Source organism: Carassius auratus, chromosome 24, assembly GCF_003368295.1.
Source record: "Carassius auratus strain Wakin chromosome 24, ASM336829v1, whole genome shotgun sequence".
NCBI classification, from domain to species: Eukaryota; Metazoa; Chordata; class Actinopteri; order Cypriniformes; family Cyprinidae; genus Carassius; species Carassius auratus.
In genome coordinates this window covers 19,464,724-19,476,107 of record NC_039266.1, presented here as the reverse complement: position 1 = coordinate 19,476,107, position 11,384 = coordinate 19,464,724, and the positions used below count along the sequence as shown (strand labels likewise).

Here is an 11,384-nt window from a genome sequence, read left to right as displayed (position 1 = left end):
CCCCTTACGTTGTTTACTGTTCTTTGTAGCTTTGTAGCTACGTCTAAAATATTTAGACACTTTAGTCACATTCAAATGTATTATAATTATATATCATTATTGTTATAACTATGTATTGTTGTATTTGTATTTGTGTTTGTTAAACCAAGTTGATTTGACTGCAGTTCTGTTTTCGAACCACTAGATGTCACTGAAGGTCTAACTGTAATGCATATGAAAAGCTTTATGAGCTGATGCCTCCATCCTCAATAATAATGAATGCCACCACGCATAATTAAGCTATAAAAATGTGCGGCAGTTTTTCCCTAGGATAAAAGGTGGAAACTAGATCATATCTCTGTGTGAATTAATATTCTGTGCACACTAAGGACCAGTAAACTATTCACAAACAACTAGGTGACTGGCACAGATTGGACTGCATTATGCATGTCTGGCGGAACATTGTTTGTTTGGATGTTTTGTCAAAGCAACCCAATCACTTTTATATTTTAGAATATAAATCCTAAAGCCTGAACGTTTCACATAAACAAGCATAATTTACTATTTACTGTTATCAGATCATATTTTATTAGCAATTCTTTATTTTAAATTAAAAAGTTCTGAAAATAAATGTTGCACATAAAGGCTCAGTGGCTTGTAATGCTTGTGTATTGGTTATTTCTTAGCAGATGTTTGAAGTCGGTTCTTCTCTAATTTACACAGGTGTTCTAGCAGAGCAACCAGGTGTAGTTAATCACATTAAATTTATGATCCAATAACGTTTGACAGTCAGAGTTTCGCATTATGTTCTGTCTTTATCAATGTAGATAGTTGTACACGAACAATAAATGCCACTTTGTTCAGTATTTAATGCATTGACATTTCTTAATTTTTTGCTTGCACCTTAGATGTCTAAATCATTTTTGGGGTCACTTTATCACCTAATGATATAAGAACTATGCCTAAGTTTTTAATAGGGCTAATAAAAATGCTTAGTCTTATACTCTTATTTGTTTTATTTACTGTTTTTGAATCTTATTTTGGCAAGTCCTAGAGTAAATCTCCATGCAGACTTTGCATATTGTGAGAGGGATTTGACACGTCCTGACAGGGGCAGGCACTGAGCACATCTGGAGCAGACGGGTGTGAAGTGTCTCGCTCCAGGGCACAAGAGCAGTTCCCCCCTTCAATTCATAGTGTGATGCTTCCCATGACATCACTTAGAGTCCGTTTCTTAAACTTTCATGAACCTCAGAGCTGAATAAAATGCTGTAATCACAGCGGTACAGCGCTGAAAAGGTTTTAAATGGCTATAGGGCTTTAACACATCTCTTTCTCCTACACGAGTACCCTGGCATAAAACAGTCAGATATCTTCACCTAGAATATCTTCTGGAGATTTTTGTCTTATGTGAAGGAAACAAAAGCATAGAATAATCAAGTAGTATTCAATGTTTTTTTTTTTTCATAATGGTACATGTCCTCAACGCGACATGAATATTTGAGCAGCCTGCAACTGCTAATTTAATCATTCAACATCTGTTACAATTATTCTGGCTTCCACACCAAGATCTGGCTACAAGATACAAATGTAGAGTGTTTTTGTTAGGAGAAAGCTTTAGAACAAAAAATATTGTGAATAACTGTTCAAGGAGAGTTTATGTTAGCTGTGTCTAAAACCAAGTCTAGACAATGTTCTAGCATAAGGAAAATTTCAGATCACATCTAATGCTTTAAAGCATATTCAAGTGAGCTTTAGAGACAACCACACAAATATTTAGTGATTGCAATGCATATTTCTCATTAGAATATACTATATATATATATATATATATATATATATATATATATATACATATATATATATATATATATACATATATATATATATATATACATATAGTATTTTAATTAATTTGTAAATGACATTTTTTATTCTAAAAAATGAATATGAAGCAAATTTAATAAGATTAATATTAAAATAAACATTTTAACATTAGTGTTATTTTAATAAAATAAAATAAATATTTGAATGAAACTGATGGACTTTTGTTATTGTAAAGAAAGAATAAATATAATATAAATTAATAAAATGACATTTATCTGAACGAATCAATACAAATCTAATGCAAATTATTTTAAATTAACATTAAAATAATATTTAAATATTAGTGTTATTTTAAAATAAATACTTTATTTGCATTCATTATTAAATAAGAATGGTTTTATACATACATAAATTTTATATAAAATTAAAATTAGTGTCCAAATTAGTCAATAAAAGTAGGAAATGAATAATCATTTGTTTTCGGTCATTTTTTAGCAAGTTGTTTTTAATAATCTGTAAAAGACACATCTAGACACATTCAAAATTGAAACAGCTGAAGGCATCTCAATAGCTTAGATGAGCTATTATGTAAACCTGCCTTTTTACACTGTCTATGAAGACAGCTTTTCGAAGAGATCATTGTTCTGACTGAACTTTTTATAATCTAGAGAGGGAATTTTAAATATTGTTGGATGAAAATGTCATATTATTAACAATACTCACAACAGATTCTATATGTGTGAACTCCGTCCATCTCGTGTGGTTTTAAGTCTCACTGTCTCAGGTCTTGGCAGCATGGCGCTAGTGCTTTTGACTGTGACTTTGTGTGCTTGTGCTCGTTTTGGATGGAGCTCGTTACAGGCTGTCTGTGGGTGGGTTGCGCAGACCCTCACGAGGCTTTTGGTTGGTCACCGGGTCCAGACCATGACTAATCCAAACCCCACCAGGCTGACCAGATGGGGCCCTCAGATTTCCTGAAAATAAGAGCAGGCCAACATTTCAGACAAGGCAAGAACAAACACAGAACAACCACAGTGGCATTGTTACGTAATCGTTTTATCAACGTTTATGGAAAATGTAGATATTGCAAACTGAAGATAAACTTATCATAACATTAGAGCGAGGCCCCCAAGAATATCCAATGTAAGCAAACAAATGTACCAGATATCTCATAAACATCAACCCTGGTGGCTCGCTTCAGAGAGCGAGTGCGTTTGAATGAGAGCGAGTGTCCGGGTTGCCAGATTCTGTTTTCCAAAACATTCACAGGAGCCTCAGAGGGTCGGAGAGTAGAGATTAAATTAAGGCCTAAGTGGGGACAGCTGCCTGCTGAAACCAAGGACATTTAGGCTCGGTCCTGAGGGTGATCTGTCCAGCAGGCTGTCCAAACGGCTCCAGCGTGAGGATCCTTGCGCTGGGAGCGACTGGAGATATGACTACAGCCAGATGGGTTTTGGCACTAGAGGAACAATATACAAGTTGCGCTAAATGGAACAAATCACACTTCTAAGTGTTTGTGTGTGTCTTTGTAGATACCCATGCATGTTTTAATGAGCGCACAGTCTGTTTCTGATTTGCAGAGTAAAAGAAGAATAGCATTTCAAATCTTTTCGAAAAAAACAACAACAACTGTTTTAAGTCATTTCTGTCATCTCTTTCTTAATGCCATGGATCATTAAAAACTCTAAAACACTTCTAGAGTCTTATTAGCTGCTAAAGACTCAAAAAATAATGTACCGGAGAGCTTTCAAAAATTAATTTGAACTTCTGAGATGATTTTTCTCTAGGTAAAAGTGAAGGATAAGCCACAATGAAAGACAAAACAGGCCGATTTCCAAAACAGTGTTTGTTGTAGTGCCTCTCATTGCATCTGGGCAGATGATCAGACAAGCCTGGAGAGGCCGCTGATGGCCGGTGATGAAATGACATGCAAAAAAAGCAGCTGGGGCCACACTCATGCATAACATTTCCATAACATTCCAGCAACGTTCGTGTTACAACAACTAGTAGAGAGCCGATCTCGTCTCATCAACATCACGGCTGTGCCCTGCATTTTTGTACAAAGATGTTTCGAACTCATTTGAACAACTAATGCTTAGTTCTCAGGAAAAATTTCAGATGATATTTTTATTGAATACATCACAAAATGGATCTTTTATTTTATTTAGACAACTCTGGTCACATGAGGAGCCAAATGTGGCCCCAACATCGCCACATTCAGGGTTGCTTCGTGAGCAGATGCCAGAAGCTTTAGGAAGAAGCCCAGCATGAGCCGTGCCAGAAGAACCTAATCTGGACTGGGCAACATGCACAGGGGACTGCAGGAGACTGTAGAGGACAGCATCGGTCCAATGTGTGACTCCACAGGGCCAAAAGAGAGGGTACGACCCATTTAACCCATGCCAAAGATTACACTCGTGCCAGATATACATCCAGCTTCCTACCAGATAAGATTTGCACACAGGGTGAGGTTGCTCGGAGAAGGTTCACCCTGATGGACATCCTTGGCATGACTCTGACATAAATCACAGTCGCATCAACATTTCTGGCATGTGGCATCCTTACACATTCACACACACACACACACACACACACATTTCCCCATCCGCTCCCACTAGTCCCTGGACTATAGCATTGGGTGGGCACAAGAGTGAAATTAAAATCACTTAACAGTGTGGATCAGCGGCACTGAGCAGATCATTTCTTCATGCAAGCCTTTGTTTTCAAGCATGGCACAAGTTCATATTTTGTTTTGGCTGGTATGTGGTTGCATGTAACTGTAATTCTAACGAGAAAAGGGAAAGGAGCACTTTAGAACTACTGATGCACCAATGAAGTTCTTCTGTGATATAAATCTATTTAAATGTATAATTAACATTTAACAATAACAAATATTATACTATATTACATTATATTATTAACTGTTTATTATGTGTTTATTTCTTAACTGGTACGGAGGAATATTGTATGGTTAATAATGTAAGTTGTGCTGTTGTGCGCGAATGGTTTGAGTCATGTATCTATATATCTATAGATGTCTTATTTTACAATAGTAGCCGGGACTTCTCTCTTTACTTATGGACATGAGAAGACACGCAGGAGTGATGAAAGTACCGTATGCACTTCCCACGAAATCCATCCTGACAGCTCTACAATTTAAATCATTGCCATTGTAAGTCGAGGTATGCCAAAAAACATTTTGGAAAACAGATTACACACTAGCTTGAACTAAATAAAAAGAATTATATATTAGCACATTAAAAATGACATAACAATAATAAAATACTTAAATATATTTATTATATTTTTAAAATATGTTCAAAAAATATTATATTATTTTATAGTAGTACACTGTTGCACATTTTCTATAACATGCTTCCAGTTGTTTTTGATGGGCCTACAGAAATCATTCTATATATAAATATTTATGTACAATTAACAAAAAGGTGCCATTTTAAGCAACAGTTCCTTCTGCATGCAGCCGTCCTTCTCTTCTGAAAAACTGATGTTATTCATTTTTAAAAACTGTATTATGAATTATGCATATGCCATACTGTCAAACCATTAACACTGTGGCTGTTGTACACACGGGTTTCTTTGTGTGTCAACTCTGTTTCATTATATTTAAAATATTTTAGCATATTTAATAAAAAAAAATTTAATGAAAAATGCCTTATTTTTATTTAAAATGAATTTTTATTGATGATAATATTTAGTTTTTTATTTTTCATCAAATACGTGTGCTCGAGATTAGCTTCGAGGCCCATCATCAACAGACGTCTAGAACTCTCAAAAGACCATCTTTAGCAGAGCTAGTGATCTTAATACTTGAGTGAGTGTGTGTGTGTGTGTGTGCGTGTGTGTCACTTGACGTGTGAACATCCATGCCTTCATTTGCTGCCTGTTCCTGGCATCACACTGTCCTTAAAAGCTGATAATGTGTTAATGAAATCACTGGCAGACAGCTCTTGTCAGCCGAATGTTCCTCATGAGAAGGGGCCAGTCCTCCACTGTGAGTCTGCAGGGTATAAAGCAGGTCTGTCAGGGGAGCAAGAGTCTGTCAGGGGAGCATGTGTCTGGCCAAGCCATTGCTTTTGTGTTGTCGTTTTTCTGGTCTTTGCTCTTTTATAATGTTACAGGTCCTTTCACCCCGTCCTTCTCCGAGAGTGCATGCTAAATTTTGTATGCGGGATGGGCCTGCCCTTTTCTTTTCTGCAACACAATGATTTATTGCCCAAAAAGACCAGAGAACTAATTAACAGAGTAATTAATTAATATGAATTTGCATATTTGCATTTGCAATTAGTGCAGTCAAGTGATTAGTCTGAAATGGGGAAGTTTGACTCATCTGATGCTGGTGTGTGTGCTGAACCGGAAAGCTCGTCACCAGCTGAGGCATTTTTGGAGGGGGACAGAAGGGGACTCTGTGTGTGTGTGTTACTAAACACAAACATCCAAGGGTACCCGCTAATCATGCGTGACTGAGCTGTCGCTGTCAGCAAACTGCATCTGTATGCTGTGTTCATTATGTTGTTGTTGAGCTGATAAGTGCAGATCAAGCCGACTGTCCCAATGAAAAATACAGCAGACAGTTTTACCAAGATCACTCATGACTAACCGTGGATTGTGTCTAGCTGGCTCAATGCTAACAGGACCACCAAATTAATTCAATATCAGGTTAAAGAGTCAATTAATCTTAGAGAGGGACAGAAAGGTGTTGTGTGCCGTTTATGTGGCATTAATCTTTTGTGGCGTCCTTCTGAGAGGGATAAATGCACTTGGGGGGCATTTAAAGAGCTTCTGATTTGAATTATGAATGTGTGTGCATGTGAGTAGGCCAGGCACAGGTTCAATAGCAGCAGGAGCTTTCACTGATTATGGAATGCATGAGTGTCAGGTCTTCATGTGGGAGGAGCCAAAGCTCTGGCCAATACTGCTACAAGAATAAGCCAGATGACCATGCTCCAAAATCTTTGTGTGATTTTGGACACGGGTGAATCTCACAATAAACCGGTCACAAATCTGTTCAGTATGATCCTAAAATTAAAAAGTTAAAACTTAGGCCTACATATTTGTGACATTATTTGACAATTTAGCACATTTTGATGACAATCGAGGACATATTAAATTTTTCCAGTTCTCATTCACTAAAAAACAAAAAAACAATCTTATAGAAAATTATACAAAGATGCACTAAACTGTTAAAAAGTGAATAAGACATTTATAAGATAAAAGTTTTATTATTTCAGATAAATGCTTTTCTTTTGAACTTTCCCGAAAAACTAATAAAATGTGACTCTGTGTCAATATTAAGCGGCACAATAGTTTTCAACATTGATAATAACAAGTTTCTTGAGCATCAAATCGGCATATTAGAATGATTTCTGAAGGATCATGTGACACTGAAGACTGAGTAATGATGCTGAAAGTTTAGCTTTGCATCACATAAAATTACAAAATATGTAAAAACATTTTGTAAATTACATGTAAATTGACAGTGCAGGAATGAGAATCCACCATTCAGATGCACAGCAGCTGAGAATTTGAGGGAAAGACGTCACAATCCAACAAATAACAATAAAATAAAGCTCTTAAAAAGGCGGCACTTTCTTCATGCACAGTATAACGTCTTTAAGTGAAATGTGTGTGAGGAAGGTGGGGAGTGATGGTGTGAGTGTGTGCATGTGTGAGAGAGTGTAAACAAAAACCCAGATTTATTTTCACATATAGAAAAACTAAGTTAAAATCTCAGAATCCATGTTGACTGGGCCCATTAATCTAAACTTTATCTAAATGTATGTTTTCATAATCAGGCGATAGTCACATTGAAAATGCTTTCATGATGACAGACAGTAGGATCAGTCATTTGGCAAACGCCCTTGAAGAGACTTACCAGGCAAACAAGAGCCATCAATCATCCAGTTCCTCCTGTCATTAACCAGCACTGACCTTTTTTTTCATACATGTTTACACAATATATAAATAAGAAGCTATTTTTGGGTCTATTTAGAATTAGTCCACTTATGCATGAAAATCGAATCCCAATTTCTTAATTTCTATAAGCAAAGACTAAGAAATGTAATTCCCTGACCGTCTCACAGCATTCCTCTTCATCCACAGCATCAGATTCTAATGGTGGATGCTGGTACCCGGTCCTTTATTGAGGCTGCTTTGTGGTTTTGCAGTGGTACACAGCTCGAGGCACACGCCAGATGATCAGGGGAGGAATACAGGTCCCCCGGGAGCCGGTCACGTGACCAACCCATGCCACGTGACGTCAACGGCAGATGGCATGGGTACCAGCTCTGGCAGTTGGCATCAGTGTCATTTCTCTTAGCGCGAGACAAGGAGAACAGTGGGGAGGTGAGAAAAACGCACGAGCTGATCACCTGCTAAAACAGCACGCGGAAAAAAGAAAGTTCAAAATAGGAAATATGAAAACCATCATAATCCAGGTAAGCTGGATTGTTTGAGGGTAAGGATGGACATCTGTGCTGCATGACTGTGTCTGCCTTTTCACCTAATTTTAAAGCTTTATGTTTTTGTAAATGCATGAATGTGATGCAATTTCACACATGAAGACAAGTTTACAGATGTATTTCTGTTGCATTGTTGGTTGGAGCTACATTTTTGTGATTTGATTAGAGAATCTATATCTTCTGGAATTCTGTCTGTAATTGTTATGTTAATACACCAGAAAAAAGTACAAAAGGTGTCACCATACTGGTATCTTTCTAAAAGGTACTCCTTTGTACCATGATTACCCCTAATGGGTGCATATTAGTACCTTTAAGGTAGGTTTTAGTAATAAAGGGTACCACCTCAGTGACATCTTTTGTACCTGCGAGAGTGTATTTATTGAGCACCATGCATAGGTTGTTTTTTAAATCGCTGCTGATTGATTCAGAAGATCTATTATCTTCTCATCATCCCCAGTAAAAGAGCACAATGCTGACTCTTCCCTTTGATGATCCTGTCATAATGGACAGTCAATTTGGGGCAAACTTTCCACGGGACTGCGTGGGTGAAATGAAGGTCACTAAACAAGAGCCATTTAAAAAGGAAGAGACGCTCACGATGGAGGACGAGGATTCGGAGAAGGATGAGGATGAACGGGAAGACGGACAGGACGAGAATGGTCTGCCTCGGAGGAGAGGGCCTCGGAAAAAGAAAATGACCAAAGCCAGGGTGGACCGGGTCAAGATGAGGCGCATGGAGGCCAACGCCAGGGAGAGGAACCGAATGCACGGTCTGAACAACGCCCTGGACAGTCTGCGCAAGGTGGTGCCCTGCTACTCCAAAACCCAGAAACTATCGAAAATCGAAACCCTGCGGCTGGCCAAGAACTACATCTGGGCGCTTTCCGAGATCCTGAGCACTGGGAAGAGGCCTGACCTCCTGACCTTTGTTCAGACCCTGTGCAAAGGGCTCTCGCAGCCCACCACCAACTTAGTGGCCGGATGCCTGCAGCTGAATGCCAGGAACTTCATCACGGATCAGATCAACAGCGAGGCGTCGTTCTCCAGCAGGTCACCATACGAATCCGTGTACACGACCTACCACAGTCCGGGTGTGGTGACGCCCTCGGGACCCTCGGTAGATGCGGTCAAACCCTTCAGGCCATTCAACTACTGCAGCTCTTATGAGTCTTTCTACGAGAGTGTCTCGCCGGAATGCGGAAGCCCTCAGTTTGACGGTCCCTTAAGCCCGCCTATTAACTTTAACGGGATCTTTTCCCTCAAGCACGAAGAGCCGGTCGAATACGGAAAGAGCTGCCACTACAGCACGCGCTACTGCGCCGTGCCGCCGCGCTCCTCCATCAGCCAGAGCGCGAGAGGCTCCTCGGATCTCCATTTCCCATATGACATTCACCTCCGCGGCCAGTTTTACCCCATGCAAGACGAAGTAAACACTTTTCATAATTAATGAGAGAAAGTCAAACGTGAGTGAAAAGGACTGAAAATGCAGGACTTTCAATCGCACATGTATAATTATAAAGTCATCTCTGATTTGGGTTTTAAGCCATCGGATATTTTATTATTTATCCTTTTTAATTAAATTGGAAACGTACTTGTTCCTAATTATAGATTTTTTTAACTGTTCGACAAAATATGTGATCTGATGGAAAAACAATTCATAAACAATAACTGTTTTACGCAGAGTTTCTTGCTTATTTTCGGTATTCAATTGAGTGTGTGAGTATTTCTAAATCTGTCTTTAAGGTGTCTTGCTCCAAAATACATCTGTTGATTATAAGGTCATTCAAATATCTGCGATGAAAATTCAGTAAAATAGGAGAGCAATAATTGCTAAGGGTGCTATGCAATACACAAATCTAGAATTCTCGATCTGGCCATTTATTTATCCACTTAATTTGTCTGAATAATGTTCGCAAAAACTTCAAAATGTTGGTGTTAAAATTTTGTTGTTGCTCATCATTTTGTAATACATAAAATCGTTTATTCGTTTATGAGAAATAACATAAAAACGTTAAGAACTTTAGTTGTATTTATTTCCTTTGAATACAATTAATCTTTATTTAAAAAAGTTTCGTGATGTAGGCTATTACACAGTGCACTATATCTTGGCAAAAATGTATTCAGCAATTGGCTATTATTATTATTATCATTTACAATCATAGTAATAATATGTTAACGACCAGCACTAAGAGTAAATTATTGAATCAATTTGTTTTCCTTTAGAATATGATATATTTAAAATATATAGGCAATGGATGTAATTCTGAAAAACGAAAAAATAAGGGTAGCTATAGTTAACATTTGTTTCATTGATTTCAATATGTGTATTTTAACTTTACAAATGTGGACAATCGAGTTTTAAGCACCCTCTTAATTTCCAAATATTTCAAATATATCACACTTGTCTATGCGCATCATTTTCAAAAGTATGATGAAGGAATATCACAACACTACGATGTAATTATGCAACAGATTGTTTGACAATTCTGTGTTTTCTCAAATGTAAAGTCGTCGATATATTTGGTGGCATTACGTACAATCTCGGAACAATCACTGTAAGCAAATGCATTTTATGCATGTAAATTCTCTAATGGAAAGGTCTGTGTGCTGTCTAGTGAACTCATGTCACGGGAAAACCTGCCTTAATATATTTGTCACGCATCATTTATGCAATGTCATGGACGTCTGCAGTGGTGGATTTGTGCATTGATAAAAAATTGATTTTTATCACCAAACGGGATCTTTCTGTTGTGTGTAATGACTGAATGCACTGAAACTGGTCTTTGTACACCGTCGAGTTGTTTTGTACAGTAAAATAAAGTTTAATTGAATACAATTATATGTTGAAAACACTGCTCTGAATGCACGACAGTCTCTAAAATCAAATCATAAATAAAATATAATAGACATGTCTAGTTTACACACACACACACACACACACACACACACACACACACACACACACACACACACACATATATATATATATATATATATGCTATCTAAACCTCGTTATATCCCTAGAAAAAAACGAAAACAAAATGTAATGCAATGGCGCATTTTGTTTTCTAGGATAATTGCAAAACCTTTAATGCACAA

General features: G+C 37.6%; 1 protein-coding gene across 2 annotated transcripts; it reads left to right on the top strand.

The window, feature by feature from the left end:
• Window positions 1-8,126: 8,126 nt before the first annotated feature.
• On the top strand, window positions 8,127-11,111 carry LOC113042538 (neurogenic differentiation factor 6-A-like). Of its 2 annotated transcripts, none has more exons than XM_026201460.1 (2): window positions 8,127-8,261; window positions 8,743-11,111. In XM_026201460.1, exon 2 carries the CDS (start codon window positions 8,755-8,757, stop codon window positions 9,730-9,732), a length of 978 nt encoding a protein of 325 aa, XP_026057245.1. In that variant the 5' UTR covers window positions 8,127-8,261; window positions 8,743-8,754; the 3' UTR covers window positions 9,733-11,111. The 2 variants fall into 2 exon arrangements, with proteins under 2 accessions (XP_026057245.1, XP_026057246.1); XM_026201461.1 differs by having other exon boundaries at window positions 8,127-8,281.
• Window positions 11,112-11,384: the final 273 nt, after the last annotated feature.

Coding starts and splice junctions, on each gene's coding strand:
- LOC113042538 (XM_026201460.1), top strand. CDS start 8,755: ATGCTGACTCTTCCCTTTGATGATCCTGTCATAATGGACAGTCAATTT.